General features: G+C 35.2%; 1 protein-coding gene across 1 annotated transcript; it reads left to right on the forward strand.

Annotated features, from left to right (window-relative positions):
• Positions 1 to 236: 236 nt before the first annotated feature.
• On the forward strand, positions 237 to 8,263 carry LOC126723380 (protein NRT1/ PTR FAMILY 7.3-like). The gene is made up of 5 exons (XM_050426763.1): positions 237 to 440; positions 4,309 to 4,435; positions 5,125 to 5,342; positions 6,097 to 6,659; positions 7,132 to 8,263. The coding sequence occupies exons 1-5, from the start codon at positions 411 to 413 to the stop codon at positions 8,000 to 8,002; spliced, it is 1,809 nt and encodes a 602-aa protein (XP_050282720.1). The 5' UTR covers positions 237 to 410; the 3' UTR covers positions 8,003 to 8,263.
• Positions 8,264 to 25,680: the final 17,417 nt, after the last annotated feature.

Here is a 25,680-nt window from a genome sequence, read left to right on the forward strand (position 1 = left end):
CATGAAAGCAAAGCATGTTTCAAGCATGTCGATATCAAAGACAGCTAAATTACGTTCACTATTATTAATTTTTTAGTGAAAGAGAGAACTAGCCTAGTCAGAATCATGATGATATCTTCATGATTATTGTAATTCAACCTCGTCACGTTTCCTTCTCATCATTTTTCTCTTCTTCTCCTCCAAATCTGGCTTTTCTCTCACATGAAATCCTAGCCCTCCATTCCCTCTCGCTACCCTCTATATATACAAATACCCCCTCACACTCTCCCACCATAACTCTAATATTTTCAAGCTCTTCTATCTTCGTCTCCTTAAACTCTCTCTCTCTCTCTCTCTATAACAACTCTTTCTTTTGGTTTTCATTTTATAGACGAAAGGTCTAGTTCTGAGAGCCTGAGAGTACTGCACCAATGGCTTGCTTAAATGTCTGCAGCAACAAGGTTAGTGAAACTTCATTATATTTCCATGAAACTGTGTGATAGAAATGCATACTTTCTGTTACTACATTTCTTTGGATTAATTTACAAGCTGCTCTTCATCATATTTGTTACTAATCAATATCATATCCAAATATTTTGTGTTGTTAGTTCATTTTGGTATTTAGTTTTGTCATCAAAGCTCAAGATCTCCATGCATGGGATCCTCATGTAACAAGTTGCACTTTTGGGAAAGTATTGGCATGTATATTACGACGCTGGACATAGTAACGTACCCCTAAAATGTTGCAGAAACCTCTCTATCTTTTTTGTTTCCTTCTTTTTTTTTTCATGGTTAAACAAGCAAGAACTACTTTTTTTTTTTTTTTTTCCTTTTTGATAAACAGACAAGAACTACTTCTATCTAGAACTAGAATATATGATGCTACATATAGTTTTGGACAACCTAATAGACCAAAAACAAGGAATATACTTAAACTTGTTTATAATTTTAAAAACAAAAAAAAATTCTTGAAAGAGTTAAAACTTTAAAAAAATGACTAGCCACGCATTATGTTTTATCTTATCTTTTTTTTTATACAACCACATTATGTTTTATCAACGTGGGTTGATGGATCCAACACCAACATACTTTGAATCCGGTTGGGCCTTGTAATTCTTGATCCCAACAAAATGAAGTGGCTCTGACTCTGGCTCTTATTATTGGAACCTAGGTCCATATCCAATGAATTTATTTATATTCTCTTATTTTGTTGGATAAAAAAAATTGAGTTTGTACAAAAAAAATAATTATACTTTTTTTATGAACAAAAATAATTATACTTAAAGAATAAAATTATAATTATGATAATTATAAATTGATATTTTAAGTGAAACTTATTGAAGATCTCCCACATGGCAAGCAATAAGAGAAAGCACGTATCTTGATTATTATTTTTTCCGAAATGATTCTTCAAAAGATTTAGAGCTCAAACTTTCATGTCTAAATAAGAAGTACTGAGCTCAAACTTTCACGTGGTGCCCAGCTGACGTGTGGAGATATCTTGGTTATCTGTCTCCATGTAAAGTGTGAATCTCACGTGAGTCAAGCTGTCTCTTCGTTAAGTTGATTTGTTATTTTTGTTTTTTTGCTATTATTAATGGATCCATAGAGCACACATTAAATTATTTATTTTTAAAAATATTTTTTTGGAAATTAAAAAAACTGTTAATATATTTTTAATTTTTGAGAAATTTTTTTTCAAATGCTCACAAAATCCTTATTAATTTTTTCCAAAAAGTAAAGATACCATATCTATGGTGTTGATGTCAAATCGAAGTCCTGCGTAATTTTTATTATTATTATTTATTATATATATATATATTTTTTTTACATTAAGTGAGCATTTGGATTTGGAGTCCATGGCCAATGCGTTTTTTATCCCTTTTTTTGTTTCTATTTTTTTTAACCAGTGCATATTGCACTGTTCATGAGACAGAAACAGTACAATTAGGTAAATGCACAATGATTTCATTAATGAATAGTAATTGAAAAATATTTTTTTATTGTTTTCGGTAAAATAAGCGATATCTAAATGCATCTTAAGTTAATTGAAAGATTATTTTTTTATTGGAAAAAAAATTATAGAATTTAATTTTTTGTAAAAATAAAAAAATATCATTTATTATAGAAATAAAAACAATAATCTACATAAAACAAATAAATTTTAAAATTATAAAAGTAAATAGTAAAATATTTGCTACATACAAAATTATGTAGAAGCAAAAAGAAAGCAACATATGTCCAATTAAGAGTAATGTTATTTTCTTTTTGCTACCACATAACCTTTTATTATGCAAAATTTTTTTTCTCAAAATATAAATTTGTTTTAGCTAAAAGACATTATAAGAATAGCATTGACATGCGTTTTAATTATGAAAGCATGAATTCAATTAAATGGAAGTTAATTGATTATTAAATTGTATTGGCTTTATTTTTGTACTTTTGATATTGAGAAGAGAGTTCCTCATAATTGATTTGACATATTATGACAACTAGAGTTAACAATTTTTTTTTTTTAATATATAAGATGTCAATTAAAACTAGGGATATATATTGAAGAAATAATTGATTTGTTACAAAAGGTCTAACAAAAGGTTTTTATTTTTTTATAATTTTAAATTGAGCTCAAATGTCTAAAAAATTGGTTATAAATAAATCAAAATCCAGGCTTGGTTGGGATCATGATACTATCAATCCTATATTTAGATCTAAATCCTACCTTAATTCTACTAATTAATTAAAAACTTTAGTGAGATTCATATCATTTAACAATTCTAGAATCTTAAAACTTTAAGATCCTACTGATCTGAATTGGGATTTTAACAACCACATATCGAGATCAAACCCATGCTCCAAGATGTAAGAGTTTGGAGGTACCTATCAATTTAGCCAAAAGCTTGGTCATATCTAAAGTCTTTATTTATTTATTTATTTTAAGTAAGAGAAGCGATTTGAATCAATATTCTCCTCACTTGGAGAATCAGCCCATGTCACTAAGTTACAAGATCTTTGAGAATTTGTTGGTCTCTCTTGAAACTATACTTATAACAACATAAAATTGTTAAATACTTAATTACTATTTCTGTCTTTTTCTTCCTTTAATGGATTTTTTGTTGTTGTTGTGGTTTTAGCTTATATCTAATTCTCTTAGGAAAAAAGTGTTAGGTGGTTTTGACTTTTGAAACTTCGTATTGTTAACTACTTACAATTCTCTGCGTAGGCTCGTTAATTAAGTTAATGGATTATGATTCAAAAAAAAAAAAAAAAAAAATCATGGATTATGTGTGTTCTGATTCTTTATGGTTTAAGGAAAAGAAAAAAAAAAAGGAAAAAGAAAAACTGTTAGCCATAAATCAGATTTTAAAAATGATGTAGTAGTTTAATGGTACGTTCTATATATCAAAGCTTTCATTTCTTCTAATTAAAAAGCTTGTACTTGACCCTAAGCGACGTATCTGAATCAGTTACAAACCATGCATCAAGCATGCTTCATAAAGCAAAGGTTATTATGTGGAATATCCCTACCTCTTTTCTTTTCTCTGGGAATTGAAAAAGTTCAAACATCAAAAAACAGTTTAGCTTATATTTTCTCTGGTAATTATATTTTCCAACTTCACTAAAAATAAAAGAGAACAGAAACAATTTTTGCTCATTTCTTACACACAGCAAACCTGTCAATCCAAATCCATGTCTCCAATTTCCAAAATACCCTTTATCACAGATACAAATAGTCAAAATATAAGCCCAATTAATGGTTAAAAACAACAATCAAAGAACACACAGGTTGTTATCACTGACTATCATATTCGACATGGAGTGGTTTTCTACAGTTCATTTAATGTGACACTTGTGGGAGTGGTATTTGCACGCCAAACTTGTCACGTCCATCTGCATCACACTCTTCATGGCCATCTACATTTTATCTCTAAATCAACTCTGGTCCTACAATCTTCTACAAAAATAGACTAACATCTTGGTGTTTGTGGCATTAAAGTCGCGTAAGCTTACACAGCTCGAAATCTTCTCTCTCACAATATGTGTGGTTGATATGACCATACGTAAATAACTGATAGTTATATATTATGAGAAGGACAACGCACATATCACATGGATTAAACCACACAAGCATAGAACTTAATTATTGATACTTCATAATATTTACTTGTTTCATTTTGGTACGAGGACATTAAATGCTCTATCACTAGCTTCTGATCGAGATTTAAAGTAGTGTTTGAGATCATATATATGTTCTTCTTTTAGTTGTTTGGTTGGATTGTTAGTTGAGAATCAATATGAGTGAGACATATCTATTTCCACGTGAACTTTCAGGGTGCCGTGGATGGGAAGATCAAACAGGGCCAAGAGACTTGTACACTTGATGGAACTGTAGATTGGCATGGCCGCCCTGCAATTAGAGAGAGATCTGGAACTTGGGTTGCCGGAATTTTGATCCTAGGTAATTCTGGCCTTCTACACTGCTTGTGTTTTATGTTATATTTCCTTTACAGTATTTGTTAATGAACTATTTTTAAAAAGTTTTAATACAATTTTCATGATCAATAGGTAAAAAATGTAAAAAATAAAATTAAGTTACTTTTTTACTTTTTATAAATAATTTCTAAAAATAGCTCTTAAATTAATACTTTTAGGACATTTATTAATTTTTCTTATAAAAGGTTTATAAAAATTTCTCTTAAACTAATGCCCCTTTTTTTAGTTAAAAATATCTTAAGATGCAAACATGAAAATCATCTCCTATTTTTTTTTGTTTTCAACATATTCTCAGTTACCAAGAAAAGCCTAAAGTACATATTATATACATATATATATATATATATATATATTCTCATAATGCAATTCTTTGGCAAATAAGATTCCTCTTCTTGAATCACCGCTGTGTTCTAATAATCAGCAAAGACAGCAAAGCTGCATGGAGTTTTCCTAAAAGTGCTACTAATTATGTTTTATATTTCTTTATTTCTAGATATCAATGCCTCATGTGGAAACAAAAAGTACAAATATTATTGGCGATCGAATAAGATACCCTTTTTTTGAATTATTGCTTAGTCTAACTAAACAATCAATAATTTAAAGATAGTAAAACTCATTATATTTTTTGTTTGTGTTGGAAAATAATTATCACAGTGAATCAAGGGCTGGCTACATTGGCATTCTTCGGAGTAGGAGTGAACTTGGTTTTGTTTTTGACAAGAGTGTTGGGTCAAGACAATGCTGATGCAGCTAACAATGTTAGCAAATGGACAGGAACGGTCTACCTTTTCTCTCTACTTGGTGCCTTCCTTAGTGAGTCCTACTGGGGGAGGTACAAGACTTGTGCCATCTTTCAAGCCATCTTTGTCATTGTAAGTTGGCATCATTTGATATATTCTCTTTCCCACTGACGCATGCATGGACCCATAAGCACTCAATGACTAAAATATTTTTCTTAGTCTCCGTTTGAGAAGCACGTTTTGAATTTCCTAGCGGTTTGTTTTTTTGTAGTAGATCTCGTGCACTATACACGAGATCCGCAAACTGCTTTTTTCAAAAAAATAATTTTAAAATTGAGTCCAATGACACTATTTAAATATTTAAAAATTATTTTACTACAGTATTTTCAGTTTTCAGTTTTCAACAATAAGCGGTATCCAAACAGATCTTTAGTGGCCAAAGATATTTTTAAAGATGAGTAATATAACAGTTACAAATTATTTTACAACATTTTTACAAATTGTTATTGTGGCTTTTTACTGGTTCTCATCTGGATCCACCAATAATATCACTTTTTTATTTATCAATAATCACTCATCACATTAGCAATTTGTAAAAATTTTTGTAAAATTTTTTGTATCTCTAGCATTTTCCTTTAAAGATACTATAGCTTTTACTATATAGATAATACAAACTAATTTATCACCTGTCAATAAAAGTTAATTCAAACACTTATTTATTAAGTTTACTAACCACTTTCAGTATCATATAAATTTGTAAAACTTTGTAATAACATTTTTAGCGGTACTTTTAACATTTGTCTTCTACTAGTCCAATTAATTATTTCTCAAAAGTGTAAATCTTACTGTTCATTTGCTTATGTGAATCTCGTGGTATTTATGACAGGGCCTGATATCATTATCGCTATCATCATACATATTCTTACTCAAGCCTAAAGGCTGTGGTAGTGACCAATCTCATTGTGGATCCCATTCATCCTTCGAGATAGCACTGTTCTACTTTTCCACTTACCTGATTGCCCTAGGGAATGGAGGGTACCAACCAAATATAGCTACATTTGGGGCAGACCAGTTTGATGAAGAGGATCCTAAGGAGGGGCACTCAAAAATGGCCTTCTTTAGCTACTTTTATCTGGCTTTAAACCTTGGGTCTCTCTTTTCAAACACTATTTTGGGCTATTTTGAGAATGAAGGTATGTGGGCTATAGGATTTTGGGCTTCAGCTGGCTCTGCCGCTCTAGCATTGGTCTTGTTTCTTTGTGGAACCCCAAGGTATAGGCATTTTGAACCTAAAGGCAACCCTCTCTCTCGGTTTAGCCAAGTGTTGGTGGCTGCAACAAGAAAATGGAAAGTTGAGATGATGCCAAGTGGAGAAGATCTGTTTGAGTTAGACGAAAAGGAAATTTCTAATAATGGGGACAGAAAGATGATCCATACTCAAGGATTCAAGTAAGTTCATATCCTTCTACCTTTAAATTACTTAAGAATACTTTAGGTAATTAAGGAAATGTAACATGTAGTCAATTATGATTATTCTGTTGAGAATTTATCACTTAATTTAAAATTTTAGGATTAAGGCTTGGTCGTTGTTAGATCAATGAAGGTTACATTGTTATGAATTAAGGGGAGAGTTAGCACTATTGATACAAAAATTCAGTTTCACAATTTATGGTCTTCAGCTGTATATACATATTTTTCTAGGTAAAATTGGTACTCAGTACGGAATAAGCTATTCTTTATAACTCACTGCTAGGCAAAGCACATAATCATAAGCACTAGTGTCTTGACCAAATATGATGTTGAAGTTGCATTCATTCTAGATTTTTGACCGACAACTTAAGCCTCTACTATTTTTAGGCTTTGGCTTGAATATTTTGAAATATAGCAATATGCTAAATGGTTTTCATATTCACCTCATCAGATTCTTCGATAGAGCTGCCGTTATCACCTCAAAGGAATTCAACCAGATTGACAAGGATGCTCGTGATCCATGGCACCTTTGCACAGTGACACAAGTTGAAGAAGTGAAATGCATTTTAAGACTTCTTCCAATTTGGCTTTGTACAATAATGTATTCAGTAGTATTCACTCAGATGGCATCTCTCTTTGTGGAACAAGGTGCTGCCATGAAAACCACCATTTCAACCTTCCACATTCCTCCAGCAAGCATGACTTGCTTCGACATTCTCAGCGTAGCGGCTTTCATTTTCATTTACAGGCGGGTTCTTGACCCTCTTTTTGTCATTACCACAAAAAAAGCTAAAGGACTCACAGAGCTTCAGAGAATGGGAATTGGTCTTGTTATAGCAATATTGGCAATGATGGCAGCTGGGGTTGTAGAGTATTTCAGATTAAAATATGCAACAACAGAATGTGCCCAATGTGAAGGGTCTAGTTCCTTGAGCATCTTTTGGCAAATTCCACAGTATGTACTTATAGGAGCATCTGAGGTTTTCATGTATGTTGGTCAACTAGAATTCTTCAATAACCAAGCTCCTGATGGATTAAAGAGCTTCGGAAGTGCACTTTACACGACATCAATGTCACTAGGAAACTATGTGAGTAGTTTGCTAGTGACAATTGTGATGAGAATTTCTACTAGAGGTGAAATGGCTGGTTGGATCCCTAGTAACCTTAACAAAGGTCATCTAGACCGGTTCTACTTCCTCCTAGCAGCTTTGACATTGGCGGATCTAATAGTCTACATTGCATGTGCCAAGTCGTATAAGTATATCAAGTTTGAAGGAAAGAGTGGAATCAAAGAAGGCAATGAGCTTGAGCTTAAAGTATAAGCTGTGGTAGAATATTAGTTTGGCCATATTTTGATGAAGGCTACGTGTGATAAATAAAGTAAGAAGCATTACTGTAGAAGAGAGTGATTTTTGCCATGATACTCTGAGAAATGCTTACCCTCTTCATTTCTCTAAGTTGAGCATATATATATAGGGTGTTTTAGGATGGAGATGTACTGATGTAATCATCGTTTGTAACGAAAGCTTTATTGTAACTTACTTTATATATGCGTAGGGAGTATTACACTATTACTTCCACAATCTCATTGTGTACATATAACATTGTCCATTACATGTTATAACATCAAGTGCCAATACAATCAATAACAATAATTGCCCAAAATCCTTTGTAATTTCATTGGCATGAACTCTTGGATTGGATTTTCTAAAATTTATTCAAGGAAAATATTAGTTTATATTGTGGACTTTTATACAAACTAGCACGTAATGTAATCCATGCAAACGTATTGATGCATTTAAAATTAAACACAATCTTTATTATAAAATATAAATAATTAGTCATATTATTTTAAAAAATAGCATATAACACATTAAAAAAGAAGAAGTTTTTTTTTTTTGGTAAACAAGAAGAAGTTAATTACACTTAAAATCTCCGAAGACATTTTTTACCATTACCTATTAAAAAAAAGAAAAAAAAGAAGGTATGTAAATCAATTAATCTACCTATCAAACGAATGCTCTAAAGGTATTAGTTAACAAATACCTCTATGACCAAAATAAGCTGGAAATAATTATTACAATGATATCTTCATTGTAATAGATAATTACTTCATTTTATCATTGCGATAGGTTATAAAATAATTGATATCAGGTTATCACAATGACATATTCATTGCAGTTTCATATTTGTCATTACAATAAATTGTAAAAGAATTAATATCTAATTATTGCGATGATAACTTCATTGCAATAAGCTATTAGTTCAAAATTTTCGTTACAATAAATTTACAAAATGATTGATATCAATTTATTGCAACGATTTCTTCATTTTAATTTATTGTAACAATTTTTCCTAATATATTAAAACTTCAATTGCAACCGAAAATTGTAAGATATTGCAACTTATTATTGTTGATGCAATAATTTAAAACTTTGAAATTACCATTGCAATAATTTTAATTTGTAGATGCAATATTTTGTCTAATACTATACTATACATATTTTGTTGTATTAAAAGTTGGTATGAGAAATCCTGTCCAGCAATAATCTGCAATCAAACAATAAAGATGAGTATGCTGCATTGGAGGAGTTCTTGGAATTAATTAGGTCCACAATGACTTTCACATCAAGTTCAACTTCTAAATTTTGCACACCAAGCTGAATGGCTAACTCTAAACCATCCCTGAGTGCCCAAAATTCTGCTATAATACTTGTTGTCGAGCCAATGTATCTAGCAAAACCCTTTATCCAATTTCCTGCACTACCCCTTATGACACCACCGCCTCCTGCCCTCCCAAGATTTCCACACGACGCCCCATCGGTATTAAGTTTATACCAATTTGGAGGTGGTTTTTCCCACCTAACAGCAATGACAGCCATCCGTCTCTGTTCCCTGATCTTCGCCACACAAAAATAATACTCCATGGCTTGATTGATACTCGGCCTGCACAGATTTGGGTTTAGCAAATTATTCTCAAAGGTCACTTTGTTTCTATGTTTCCACAACTCCCATATAGACAAATCTCCATGGCACCAAAGATTGATGCATTGCCTTACTGAAACAATTTTCCCGTAACCAAGTATTCACATCCGAAGCTTGGAATGACTGAATAGCATCAAGTGGAACATTCATTAGGTGCCAAAAGTTTTGGGCATAGTCACACTCCCTTAATATATGCTCAATTGTTTCAAGCCGACTCTTGCAAAGAGGGAAGAGCTTATCCTCAATGATGCCCCTTGAAGCAAGAGTATTTTTAACTGGAACACTCTTATGTATGCACAGCCACAAAAAATTCACAATTTTTGGCAAAACATCTAACTTCCAAATCCAAGTACCTTGGAAGGGAGGGGCTGGATCATGAGGAATATTAGCTAAATATGCTGAGTTTGCAGAATATTCTCCATCTTTTTGAGTGTTTCCATAGCACTAAATCCTCACTTCTACGAACTTGACTTAAAGGAATAGTTGTAATTCTTTCTTTAACTTCCTGAGGCAACTCAAAGGAAAGCCTTTCCCATCTCCACCCCTGACCTTGCCCACGAAGAAGCTCATAGACCATCAGATCCGTATCATGCTGATTCGAGGGACCTTCAATCAATTCTCTTAGTGACTTTCCTCTTATCCAATAGTCAGACTAGACTCTGATCCTAATCCCATTACCCACTCCCCAAAAAATACCATCAGCAAAAGTTTGGAAGCCAACTTTAATAGCCTTCCAATTAGTAGAGGCCAGAAGTTTGTCAGGATTTCTTGATTGTCTTCTGTCTAATGAACAATATTTTTTCAAAATAACTTTGGCCCACAAAGCTTCTTTCTCCTTAAACATTCTCCAATTTAACTTAGCAAGAAGCGCTAAGTTTTTCTCCTTCGCTGCCTGAATCCCAAGACCACCCTCCTCCTTTGGTTTAATAATTTTGCTCCTAAAAGTGTAGCTGAAAATTAGGAGGCTGAAAATCAAGAGGAAAGTATTTCTAGACCAAAACCACCTAAATTGTAGAAGGAAAATATCACAGCTACCTGTCCGTATCATAGCTAGCTGTCCTTATTTCAAAATATCACAGCTAGTATCACAGCTAGCTGTCCTTATTGCTTCCTATTTTTTCTCCTCTGTACATATCCATCTAAATGGACAATGTACCCGTTTGGTTCAACTTTTAGACCCAAAAAGTTGCGTTTGACAAAAAGTTGGCCCAAAAATTGCGTTTGGTAATTACAAAAAGTTGCGTTTGGGTCAAAAGTTGCGTTTTAAAAACGTTCAGAGAACGCGCATTTGATTATGGACCTCATCCGGTCCATTTTACAAAAGTCCTTGGGCGTTTTGGGTATCCGTTGGGAGTGAGTATGCAAATACCAAATTGCCCTTCAGCTCATGTCTTCAAAGATCGCACAGTACATTCCACTTTGGGTCATCTTTCTGCTCTACGCAAGCTCCTTCACCATTCTCCAACCCAAGCAAAAGAAACACAGAACAAACTCAGCATCCCAACGGACACAACAATCCAGCAAAAGAAAAATAAAAGAAGAGGAGGGGCACCACCCTACCACCAACCCGACACCACCACTGCAATCCTTTTTCAACAGTTGATAATCCACCACAAAATTGACATAAAATCAACAGAAAATCAAACCAAACCATCAGAAAATCCAACTTAAAATCAAGCCAAACCCACCGTATCTGCCACCATTGTTGTCTTCAGATCTGCCACCGTTGTTGCCGCTGCCGATCTGCCTTGCTGCTGCCCGGATCTGCTTGCTTCCGCCGTTCGATTTTCTGCCATGTGTGAGTTTTGGGTTTGATATATGAGAGAAAAAGAGAATTCAGAGAGTACCAGACCTTTTGGTTGAGACATGAAAGAGGAAGAGAGTTGAGGGAGTCCTAGAGGCAGAGAAGAATTTAGAGAGAGGGAGAAACACGGTGGAGACTTGAGATTAGGATAAGATGAATTAGATATTAAAAAGATAGATATTAATAAACTAATAATAATAAATATTATTTAAATAGAAAATATGGTAAAAGGAGAAAAAGAATAATGGTGGTTCTCCCTTATTCCATTATTAATTTTATTTGGGGATAATAATTAGTAGTTGTTGTTTTTTTTTTTAATATCATATAGTATAATTTAAACTTTGTTTATTGTTATGTATTTTATTATCTTTTTTACATTTATATGTAGTATAATTTAAATTTGGATTATTGGTGTATATTTTATTATCTTTTTACATTTTCATTTTGTGTTACATGATGATGAAAATTATTTAGATTTAATTAATATTGAAAAATAAGTCATTAATAGTAATAAAAATTATTATGACACTAAAAAAGAAAAATTGCCCAAACATTATTAAAATAATACCAATAATATATTATTATTATTATTTAGTAAGTATATGAAGTAGTTGATTTAAGTATAAAATAAATTCCCTTATATATACATTGTCCTTTTTGGTAATTTATCCTTCTAACTATAACTTTTATAAGTGTTAGCCAAACACTCAGCTTTTTTAAAAAGCACTTTTTAACAGTTTTTACCAAACACTCAGCTTTTTGAAAAAGCACTTTTTCATTATGCACTTTTTAAAAACTCAACTTTTTCAAAAAGCCCAACTTCAAAAAGCCGAACCAAACTCACCCAATATACAAAACGTAATAGTTTTTATATAAATGAAATACCAGCTCTCTCTATCTCAAGGTGAGATAGAATTTCTCAAGAATTCTTTATGGTATCAAAGCCAACCGTGAGATAGAGAGAGACAAAATTCTGTATTTTTTTTTCCCACCATGTCAACCACATCAAGCTCTTCCCCTGCCCTCACTCAATTTGATGACTACCCATATCCTGTGACATAGAATATTGCAAATTTTGTGTCACTTCGTCTCTCCTCTACCAACTTCCTTCACTGGAAAACACAAATGCTCAATATCCTTGAGAGCTATGACCTCCAAGGCTTTATCAATGGTGAAGTTCAACCACCACCCCAGTTCATCAATAATGCTGACTCTGGCACACAAACTAATCCTACATTTATGAAGTGGCGCAAAACTGATCGTCTTGTCAAAGGTTGGTTGATAGCCACTCTCTCCGAGGAAGTTCTTGGCATTGTTGTAGGCCTCAATACTGCCTTTGGTCTGGAATGCATTGGTTCATGCATTTGCTCGTGTCTCATCAGACCGAAGCCTTGCACTTAAGCAGCGGCTTACCTCTATAACTCGAGGTATCGATACCTTAACTGTTTATCTCTGTCGGTTCAAAGCAGTGTGTGATGATCTTGCAGCCATTGGGAAGCCAGTTCCAGATCACAAGAAATCATGGTGGCTACTCAATGGGCTTGGCAAAGAATATGAGGTGTTCACTACTACCATGTTGAGACCACCAGTCCTTCTATACTTTGAAATTGTCACTTTACTGGAGAGTTGTACTGAAAGGCATAAGCTTGATGCTCAACCCACTCCTCAAATGGCTTTCTATGGCCAACGCAACAATAAAAATAAAAGAAACAATGGTGGTCAAGGGTCCTTTAATTCTAAGGGACGTGGGTTTGTTCAAGGTGCCCAATCTGCACTAAAGAATTCCAACCATCCTACACGAAATCTGCCAGCAAATTCACCAATCATCGCAGCCAAAAACACAAAAGATGAAGCAATTATCTGTCAGATTTGCGACAAAAGGAACCACATTGCCCTGAAATGCTTTAACCGATTCAATCACTCATTTACAGCAGACAATATTCCACAAGCATTATCATCTATAACCATTGCTGACAGTCAAGATTCTGAATGGTTCCCTGACATAGGAGCTAGTGACCATATTACTGGTAACCCAGGTAATCTTCATTCCTTAACTCCTTATCATGGATCCAATGGTGTTATGGTTGACAATGGTCATACTTTACCTATCACACACATTGGTGAAACTGCTCTTGGTACTGGTTCTTCTCCTATTCACTTAAAAGATGTGCTATTAGTAGTAAACTTACTATTGATTATCCACTCATCTTTGAGTTTGATGGACATGGTTTTGTGATAAAGGACAGGACAACCAACAAAACAGTAACGAAACGGAGTAAATGAGGTGGTCTTTATGCCTTTGATAGAGGTCCAACAGCCCTATTCTCCCATCGATTCAAGCGGGTTGCTAGAGATTGTTGGCATTATCGCCTTGGTCATGCACACTAAAGGATCATTGATCACTTGCACTCAAGAAATTTCATTTCTTCTGCTTCAGCATCTAATTCTTCTTCAATTTGTACTAGTTGTCAAATGGGGAAATCATGTAGGCTTCCATTCTTGCCTAGAGAAAATGAAATAAAAATCCCATTTTACAAAATTCATTGTGATCTATGGGGGCCAGCCCCTGTTTCTTCTAGAGAAAAGTTTCGCTACTACACAATATTTGTTGATGAGTTTACCAATTTTACTTGGTTTTTCCCTATGAAAAAGAAGTCATAATTTTTGAACTGCTTTGATCTATTCTATAAATATGTGGAATGTCAGTTTAATGCAAAAATTTGTCTTTCAAAGTGATGAAGGTGGAGAATTTGCAGATCGTACTTTCTTGCAGTTTTTAGCCACGAAAGGCATTCACCATCAATCTGCTTGTCCAAAAACACCTGAACAGAATGGCAAGGCTGAGAGAAAACATCGAAATATCACTGAATTGGGACTCACCATGATGTTCCATGCACATCTACTACCAAGATTTTGGACAGATTGCTTTTCCACAGCAGTGTTTCTAATCAACCGTCTACCATCCCCACACCTCAACATGGAATCTCCTTTTTTCAGACTTTATGGAAGAAATCCGGACTATTCTTCATCACGTGTATTGGGCTCAAAGTGCCTTCCTTACCTTGGTGAGTATAGATCACATAAGCTTGATCCAAAGTCCCTTCCTTGTGTTTTTATTGGCTATAGCATGAAGCATAAGGGGTACAAATGTTTGTATCCACCGATTGGGCGAGTTTATATCTCACGCCATGTGGTCTTTGATGAATCTATCTTTCCTTATTCCACGCCTACAAGCTTGTACAAGAGTGATCCTCTTGAGGGGGAGCTTTGCATCTTCTCAGAATGGGAGATTGATCCACCAAATGATTCTCCTCCACCTTCCTCTACACCACTTTCAGCCTTTGCACCGCCTAAATCTCAAGATATCACTAGCCAACTGCACCATCAAATGCATCACAATTCCTCCTCAGCTAAGCCTCCTACAATGACCATATCAGGCCCTTCTTTGTCGAAGCCATGTCAAGCATCTTCCTCAGATCCACCAGTAGAGACCACTCCTATTCCTCCTGAAACAAACCTAACTCAGCACCCCATGCTCACTCGTTCCAAGGTTGGTGTACGTAAGCCCAACCCCAAGTATGCTAATCTCCATGTAGCTCGCATAAAGCATGATATCCCAACTGAACTGCGATCCATTCAAAATGCTAAATGTCACCCAGGTTGGGTAGCTACCATGGATGAGGAGATGGATGCCCTTGCTGCAAACAAAACATGGATCCTTGTTCCATACAAACCAGAGATGAATGTGGTGGGATGTAAATGGGTTTATAAAGCTAAACTCAAAGCACGATTAGTTGCCAAGGGGTTTCATCAAGTTGACGGCATAGATTTCTCAGAAACCTTCTCTCCTGTTATCAAACCTGCTAGTATTCGACTTACCCTCACAATAGCAGTTGTCAAAGGATGGGAGATTCGCCAACTTGACGTCAAAAATGCATTCCTTTATGGCTTTCTATCTACTCCTGTTTACATGCATCAACCACTGGGCTATGTTGATCCAGTACACCCTACTCATGTATGCTAGCTAAGTCGTGCCCTATATGGCCTTAAACAAGCCCCTTGTGCTTGATTTGATAGGCTTAGTGACTTTCTTCTTCAACTCGGCTTTTATTGCAGCATATCTGACTCGAGTTTGTTCATTTGCCAATCTTCTCGTGGAGTTCTTATTTTGCTACTCTACGTTGATGATATGATAGTACCCAAGGTCTTTTCCTTTCACAAACATGCTATGCTTTGGAACTTCTAGATCGTGCCGCCATGACATCATGCAAACCAATTTCGACACCCATGCCTTCCAAAGGTCAGCAACTTCCCATCAATAATGATCTCTACCCTGATCTCACACATTATCGTAGCCTAGTTGGAGGACTACAATATCTTACCTTCACTAGACCAGAACTTTCCTATAGTGTCAATTTTGTGTGTCAATTTATGCATGCTCCTACAATGGCTCATTACCAGCTTGTCAAACACATTCTGCGTTATGTCCATGGGACTGCTCACTTTGGGTTACAAATTTTGGCCTCAAGTACTCTTGATTTGTATGGGTTTTCTGATGTTGATTGGGCAGGTTGCTCTATTAGCCGATGGTCTACCACAGGGTTCTGCACATTCCTGGTCAGTAATTGCATCTCTTGGAGTGCAAAAAAGCAATCAACTGTGTCTTGATCTAGTGCTGAGGCTGAGTATCGCTCCATGGCATCCACTGCAGCTGAACTCACATGGCTGTCCTTCTTACTTCGTGATCTTGGTATTGCCCTTCCTCGCCCTTCAATACTACATTGTGATAACTTGAGTGCCTTGTATATGACAGTGAATCCTGTCTTTCATGGAAGGACAAAACACATTGAACTAGATTATCACCATGTTCGTGAAAAGGTGGCTCTTGGTTCTCTTGAAACCCACTTCGTTCCATCCAACCATCAATTAGTTGATATTTTCACCAAGCCTCCCTCCAAGGTTGCCTTTTAAGAATTACGAAACAAACTTGGCCTTTGTCTTGATCCACGGCCAAGTTTAAGGGGGAGTAAAAGTGCAACTGAAAATCAGAAGGCTAAAAATTAGGAGGAAAGCATTTCTAGACCAAAACCACCTAAATTGTAGAAGGAAAATATCACAGCTACCTGTCCGTATCACAGCTAGCTGTCCTTATTTCAAAATATCACAGCTAGTATCACAGCTAGCTGTCCTTATTGCTCCCTATTTTTTCTCCTCTGTACATATCCATCTAAATTGACAATATACAAAATGTAATAGTTTCTATATAAATGAAATACCAGCTCTCTCTATCTCAAGGTGAGATAGAATTTCTCAAGAATTCTTTAGCTCCACCCGACCAAATGAAGTTTTTTCTTATCTCTAGTTGACCCCCATAGGAAATTCCTATTAATCTTGTCCAATTTCTTGCATAAATGTATAGGTAATGCCTCCCCTTGCATCACATAGTTAGGAATAGCAAACATGATCGACTTCACAAGGACAGTCCTCCCTGCAAAAGATAAGAACTTTGCTTTCCAACCCGCAAGTTTATTCATCACCCTTTCCGCAACAAAATTTAACCAGTTCCTTGCTGCCCCTCTATGATTAATAGGAAATCCCAAATACTTGCCAATATTAGTTGTGGCTTGAATTCCCAATCTAGAGCAGATCTCTTCTCTATTTCCCTCTTGTACATTTGGAGAGAAATAAATTCTCAACTTTTCAAGACTCACCTTTTGCCCCGACTCCACACAAAATCTGTTTAGAACTTCTGAAATAGCCTCACAAGCTTTCTCCTCCACCTTTGCAAATAATATTAAATCATCCACAAAAAAACAGGTGGGATATACCAATGTTCTCCCGTGGGGCTTTTAAAGGTATCCAATCTCCATTGATACATTTCTCCTCTATTAAGTGCCCAGGAAACTACATACACAAAATAAACAAGTATGGTGAAATCGGATCTCCTTGCCTTAGCCCTCTTGATGGCTTGAAAGGCTCTAAAGCACCCCCATTAAATAGGATCGAAATCCTAGTAGAAGTGACACAGCTCATAATCACCTTGATTAAGTTATGAGGAAAATGAAAAGCATGAATTACTTTGTGAACAGAACTCCACTCTAATCTGTCATAAGCTTTCTCCAAGTCCACTTTAATAGCCATGTACCCTTCCTTTCCTTTCTTTCTATCCAAAGCATAGAACAGTTCTTGGGCTATCAAAACATTATCAATGCCCTTCCTACCCGGCACAAAAGCTATTTGGACAGGGGAAATCAATTTACCTATGTGGGGTCTAATTTTGTTTACAATGATTTTTGAAACCACTTTATAGATCGAATTACAAAGACTGATTGGTTTATAATTATTCAAAGATTCGGGGCTTTGGCACTTTGGAATCAGAGTAACAAGGGTCTCATTGAGATAATCAAGCACCTTACCCTGCTCAAAAATATCTAAAACTTCTTTGCAAACTGAATTCCCCACTTCTCGCCAGAATTGTTGATAGAATCTAGCATGCAAACCATCTGGTCCTGGCGCTTTAAATGACTTCAAACTCCACAAACCATCCTTAACCTCCTCCTCCGTTACATCTCTACCCATCCAATCCCTTTCTTGTTCAGTTAAGAAGCAGCAAGCAAATTCTGATATTGGAGATTGCCATGAGGACATACTCATCTCAGTGGAATAAAGTTTTTCAAACCCCACCAAGATGTGCTTTTTAACGGCCTCTTCATTGTCAATCCATTCCCCTACACTATTCTTCAAGCATCTGATCTTGTTCCTTTGCCTCCTAACAACAGTAGACATGTGAAAATAAGAGGTGTTACGATCTCCAAATACAGCTGCATTAATTCTTGATTTTAGTGCCCAATATTCTTCTTCCTAGAGGAGGATAGAAGAGTATTCCTCAATTAAGTATTTCTCAAGCTGAAGCAGAGACTCACTAGGATTATTAGCTAAAGCTCTTTGAGTGTCATTCAGTATAGCAAGGACTCTCCTCTTTCTATCAAATAGATTCCCAAACACCTCAGAATTCCATTGCTTCACCTTCCTTGTAAACCCCACAGTGGCCGGGTGCAAGGAACCTCCTTCAGACCAAGCTTCTTTAACCACCCTCGGAAAATCCGGAGGCAATGGCCACATACTTTGAAAACGAAAATGTATGTTAGCCCTATTAGAATCAGGCTTCTAGAGTTCAATCAAAACAGGGTGATGATTAGAATAAGTTTTGGTAAATGAGTTACAACTGCTTTCGGATAGAAAATTCTCCAAAGCGGGTTAGCAAAACATCGGTCTATCCTTTCCAAAATTAAGTCTGTTAATTGCCTCTTATTTGTCCAAGTATATTTGGGTCCTGCAAACCCTAAATCAACAAAACTACAAGAATCCAGGCAAGCTTTAAATTCCATAGCTCTATTAATATTAACTTGGTTCCCTCCAAATTTATCCTTACTACAAAGGACTTCATTAAAATCCCCTATCATAAGCCATGGCATTGAGTGTAAACGACCTACCTCCTCAATGTTAGACCACAAAATTCGTCTTTTTCAGCCAGACGAGGACTTGCATAAATAGCGGAAAATAACCAAGAAAGGTTTGAACCATGTACCTTAAGAGTGGCATGTATCTCCTGCTTCGTATTTGCCAATAGAGAAAATTCCGCATCCTCTTTATTCCACAGGATCCATAAACCGCCAGTATACCCAATAGTGTCAGTTGTAATAAAACCATTAAAGGGCAACTCATCTATAATTTTTTCAGCTCTCTCACCTCCAACTCTGGTCTCCATAATAACCATAATTGAGGGGCGATGATTCACAACCATTTCAAAAACCTTTCTCTTAAAATCCGGATTTAGAGCTCCTCTACAATTCCACATAAGAATATTCATTTGGACGAACTGACTAATAGGAACTTCAACCTGATTCGGATTCATTGTGGCTAATTCCACCATACTCCATCCCATCCTCCTCAGTAGTTCCTTGGAATTCTTCCATTCTGGTTTCCAAACCATCATATACTTTAGAATCCCTATCATGTCCTCCATGCAGCAAATTAGCACCTCGCAGCTGTTCATTGGAGACAGAATCTGCACCAATTTCAACATTGGATGGTTCCCCAAATGAGCAGTCGCCATTCCCCTTTAATCCACCAACTTCCTTTCCTAGATTATCCATCCGGATTCGTCGAAGTGGGGCACTACTGATGGTCTTCACTGCTTGCTCAGAACTTCGGCCTCCTCCCAAGACAGGAGTGGTAAATCTGTGATGAACCTCTGCCAAGGGTTGGGAGTCAGACCCTAAGCTGGATGGTCCAAAGGAAGATTTCCCATTCTAATGCTTACTGGAGTTAAAGGAAAAATATTCTTCCACGCCTTCCCCAACTCCACGTCGCACCACCCCAGGGTATCCGTCAGCGCCGCCCTGATCTGAAGGATTATTTCGTCGGTTACTATCATCGGTTTCCCTTGGTACCAGATCGCCCACCTAGGCCGAGGCATGATGCTCCTTCCCTGTTGACTTGCTTCCATACTCACCGGCTTGAGAAGTGTTGAGTTTTGGATTTTTCCCACTTGTAGTTGAATGTTGTCTTTTAAGAGATTTTGAATTTTTTGTTCCCAAGTTCCTTTTACTAGAAACTTTGGAAGCCGAGGAGAGAATCCCTCTCTTACCATCACTCAAATTTTGGGTTACCTCCATACCACTTCCCAAGACTTCACACGGTTCTTCAACAGCTACTAGATTAGCCATCTCAAGCCTTAAACATGAAGGACCCGGTTTTTGGTAAAGCAAATATGCTTTTGGGGATTCCTATGACATTTCAGTCACCATTACCTCCCTGTTAACCTGTTGTTGTACTATTCTGCCCTTGTGGCTGACCTCATTCTCCTAACCCTCTATAATGGGACTTTTAAACTCGTCCGTTCCTAACTAAATTTTTTCGTCGTGTAACTAACATCCACAGACCATAGTTTGTGTCCGCGGATTTCATTTCCTCCCTTTCCTGACCGTCAGTTTTAGCTGCAACACTAACATTCCTCTCTTGTTGCTTTATCTGATAGCTACAATGTAAGTTTGTGACCCAATCACCCACAACAGAAGCAAAGAGTGGAAATACCCTCATATCTAACTTGTTGAACCATTCTTCCTATCCGGATCGAAGTGATAAAAGGCTTGTTTATCTCTACCTGGATGCAAAGTCTTGCAAAACTTCCCCTTGAACCAGTAGCAGTATATGAGTCTATTCGGAGAACAGGCCCAATTGCACTGCCAATTTCCTTCAACGCCTCCATATCATAAAATTCTATTGGTAGCTCTAGAAATCTCACCCACACTGCTACTAAGGTTAAATATCCTCAGATGCTCTAAAGTAAGGTTCCCATGGCTTAATGGCTAAAAAGTTCTCTCCAACAAACCATGGACCTCCTTTCAGCACTTTATCATAATCATCAGCACTTAAGAACTTAATCAAAAAATAATCTTTTCCTAAATTAACACAATCCATTCTAGTAGAGCCCGATTGCATCCTCCAATGAATGGCTCCTTCCAATGCTTCCTAACAACACCAAAATCTCACTTGATACTTAGAATGGGTGTGGTAAGTGTTTGGACTAACAACCTTTCAAAGATCTAGAGATGGAGAGGTAGGAGTTAAGGAAAACCATAAGAAAATGTGTAAATGATTGTGGGTATAATAATCTCTAACTCTCAAGTGTATTTACTAGGGTTTTCTCTCTGAAAAGCACTCCTTACAATTCGTAGGTAATGAGGGTATTTATAGTGTGGGTAAAGAATTTGGTAAAACAAATAAACTTTTTATCAAACAGAGAGTTTCGTGGGTACTTCGCGAGATGGCCCTTCTCACAAAACACTTACGAACTCGACAGCCTGGCACGACTCTTCAGCTTTCAGTCATGTGCTTCACACGTGGCCTTTTCACGGGTTGCTTCTCGCAAACTACTCGCGAATTCTACTGATTCATCTTTTGAAGTTTGATTTTTTACCGATTTCTCACACTCATCCCTTACAAATAAATCCACATACATACAGGGAAAATGATTGAATAAATTACAGTCAGATTTGGCACGGAATGAAAGCCAACACAAGATTGTTGGAAATCACAACTTTACAACTCTCTTGTCTAATGGAATTCAAGAGTTAATGTGGATTGACTCTTTAACTAGTTTTTTGAATTGGTTCTGTCTTTTTCAGCAATCAAGGCATAAAGATTCTCTCCTAGGCAAGCTTGAAATTTCAGTTTTACAACTGTCTTTTTGAAGCAGATAATTGACAGTTATAAGAACTGACTCATGTTTTTACCTCGAAATAGCATCATACAAAAGTTTCAGAACAGTAAAAGACAACATAGCACAGGGTCTCTTTTTCCTTTCACTCCTTTGTCCATGAATCTGCTTTAGGCACTTTGTTTAATATTAATACATGATATATGTTTGAAGGAAAAGCAAGTCAATTAGTGTATCATATTAGAAATGTATGCAGAATTGCCATTTGATATTTGTTCTTTTCACCTTGTCATTTCACTAGGTTTACTTTCATGATCCTATAGATGAAATCTGATGGATTTGATGGGTTGTATGTCTGTGTTGAGAGAACATGGCTTTCCATATGGGTTTATTGATGAGGGTTTACATTTGCTGATTTTCAGGTTTTTCATCCTCAATCAGGGGAATAGCAGAATTTAAGCCCACAAAAAATAAGGTCCATCAGTCCATTTTATCAACCTGTTTGCTATAAACAAGACTAGTCTTTTATTTATCTATTAAATTCCAAATTCGACTAATCTTTGGTCTCTTTGACTATAAAAATTGATTTTTTTGGTACCAACTTCTATCTAAAATCTACTTCTTCTAGTAGTAACTTTAAACCCTTTTTAAGTGTCAATTAAATTTGCTTTAAAGTGGCATCTCTTGGTTGGTACTCAAAGAAAATCCATATGAGTAAATTTAGAAACAAATACTGTTTGCTAATAACTTAACAAAAAGGCATCTTTTTCTTTTTTTTTTTTTTTTTTTTTTTTTTTTTTGGTAAACAAAAAAGGCATCTTTTGTTTTGCACATTTGTTGGATAAAATAAAGTGGACTGTTCTATAGGTGTCAGAACAGGGTCCAGTAGGAGTGCACATGGATGTCTTGTTGAAAGTGACTAATATAACAATTGTAGTTATGGAGAAGTGGCCTATATATAATAGCCTTAAATTGACTGAATGTGCTCAGTTCTTGATCATTATATTTATATTCTTGAGGGTAGTGAATCTGCTTTAGTGGATTCTCAAGAAAAAGATTTGTTGATTAAATATATTCTTGCTGATGGGGTCTTTGTGTCTTGATATTTTGTCAGTCAAGGCATTGATTGTTGGTGGTGGAATGGAACATCCTGATTGTTGTTGCATGCCTGAGTTACCTAATTAGTTCTTCGTTGGGTTGGGACTTGAGATTGAGATTTTCTATGCTTTCTAAAGCTTAATTAAAGAGATTGTGTTTCAACCAAATTCATTGGATAAAACTAAATAGTTTATCCACCTTCTTTTACTTTCAACCGAATTCAGTATGCTAAATAATGAGTTCACATTTATGAGCATTAGTATTTGTATTTGTAACTAACATTGGTGTTTGACTGTGTGCTCTTAGCCTCTCACCAAGGCATGTGATTTACAGGTTATCACTTGTATGCAGCTATGAGGATTCTTATATCAAAATTGGTCATGATGCCTATAATAAAATTTGATGTCCATCCCAGCATCTTGTTTGATTATTTGAAGGACGTCGTTCTTTTATCAAAATATACTTTGAAGATTAGTCTCTTTGTGACAAATGTATATTTACTTATTTAGCATCTGCTGTTATTTGATGTATTTGTTCTTAGGGGTGTATGTTATGAAATAAATGCAAGGTGGATTTGCATGGGACAATGTTAATTTTACAAATGTCTTGTTGGTTTGCTTTGTACTCCTGGTTAAGCCAATCTGGAAAGCAGTGCTGAGATAGATAATGTGGCAATCCTGACCCTGACCCTGGGGCCAATGTCCCTGTCTTCCCTCAACCTCCTTAAAGCATTACCATCTTTCCTTCAAAAAATTCTTCCTCTTCTCTTGTTTATCTTAACTTTTGTAGTTATATTAAATAATGAATATATGTACTCTTCTCTTTCAATCTGTGCAACTTTCAATTGATTTTAAAGTTAAAACAACTTCAATCAAAACCAAAAGTGTCAGTTCCACCAATATAACCTTCCCCTATTGCTTATTACAGTATTACTAACTAGTATCATATTGATGTTTTCAGGGAGAAAAATGATGGAGAAAGAGATAAAGAGGTAAGCACTAATTTAATAAAGGTGGCAGGGAAAAGTCCTAGGAAAGGCCATGATGCAAATGAATTAGCTACTGCAGTTTTAACTAATATTCAATTAATCGGATAGAATTCTTATAGTCCCACTAGCATTGTGTTGAAACCATATACATATATGCATAATTTAAATAGGCAGATGAGTAGTGGAAATTCCCCAATATTGAAGTGCCATTCACCGGGAACAAAAAATTTGGCTGGCAGGTGGTCTGGCACATAGATGTATGGGTTGGTATTACACCTCTCTCTCTCTCTCTCTCATCTATATATTACTAAAAGTTGAAGCGTAGCATTTAATGCTGCTACTCTCACATTGCGCCACATTAGCTACCACGTCATTCTTTTTTTCCTTTTCTTTTCTTTTTAAAAATATAATATGTCCTACAATTTTAAAATGGTTTTTACAATTTTCAGCCCTATAAAATGCAGCACACTACTTATTTATTTACTTCCACTATCACCCTATAATAAATCTAGCCAACTACTTATTTATTTACTTCCATTATCACCCTATAATAAATCTGTATAATTAATCCAGCTCACCTCTTATTTATTTAGCCTCACTATCAAGCCCAACCCAAAGACTTTTCAATTCAGCTTTAGGGTTTTGTGTGAGCCTTTTCAGTTTAAAAAAAAAAAACAAAAAAAACAATAAAAAAAAAACAAAAACAAATCTATATATTACTAAAAGCTGAAGCGTAGCGTTTAATACTGCTGCTCTCACGTTGCGCCATATCAGTTGTCACGTCATTCTTTTTTTTTCTTTTCTTTTCTTTTTAAAAAAATAATATGTCCTACAATTTTAAAATGATTTTTACAATTTTCAGCCCTATAAAATGCAGCACACTACTTATTTATTTACTTCTACTATCACCCTATAATAAATCTAGCCAACTACTTATTTATTTACTTCCACTATCACCCTATAATAAATTTGTATAATTAATCCAGCTCACCTCTTATTTATTTAGTTTCATTATCAAGCCCAACCCAAAGACTTTTCAATTTAGCTTTAGGGTTTTATGTGAGCCTTTTCAGCTTAAAAAAAAAAAAAAACAAAAACAAACAAACAAATAAACAAACAAAAAAACAAAACGTTGAAGTCTTTCAAGCTTTAGGGGTTTTTTTTTTTTTTTTTCTCTATTTTCTTATAATTGTATTTAACATTTATTTTTTTAATATTTACACTTTTCCAACCTTTCTCTCTCCCTTACCATTTCATCTCCCCACTACTTCTTCAATTTTTCTCTCTCCCTTACCTTTTCATCTCCCCACTACCCTCTACATTAATATCATTCTTCCTCTTTCCCTTCATCTTCCTTTATTTTTGTCTCTTATTATTCACACCCTCTTACTATAAATTTGTCACTATCTCTTCAATTCTATGCATAGTTTTCCCTCATAAAAAAAAAAAAAAAAAAAAAAAAAAAAGGTTCCCTCTCTCTCTCTCTCTCTCTCTCTCTCTCTCTCTCTAAATTTTTTGGTGGATTTTTTTATTTTTCTTGCATCTCTACTTTAGGTTGATAATTTTTTATATTCTTTAAATTAAACTCTATTTTGGGTTAATGCAATTTAGTTTTATTTTTTAAATTGTGATTTAGTTTTGTTTTTTAAATTGTTGTTGTTGTTGTTGTTTTTTTTTTTTTTTTTTTTTTTTTTTTTTTTTTTTTAATTCTATTTGATTGTTAAATGTTATCCTATTGCGTTCTAAAGAATTAAATATAGCATATAAAAATATAATATTATTCTATTATATAGCATGATTTGGATAATTTGGTATTTATTCTGTTACATAGCATGATTTTTTATAGTGCTCAATTTAGATGTTAAACTATGAGACTTCACTAATTTTTGTTTATTTTCTAATT

Source organism: Quercus robur, chromosome 4 (genome assembly GCF_932294415.1).
Source record: "Quercus robur chromosome 4, dhQueRobu3.1, whole genome shotgun sequence".
NCBI classification, from domain to species: Eukaryota; Viridiplantae; Streptophyta; class Magnoliopsida; order Fagales; family Fagaceae; genus Quercus; species Quercus robur.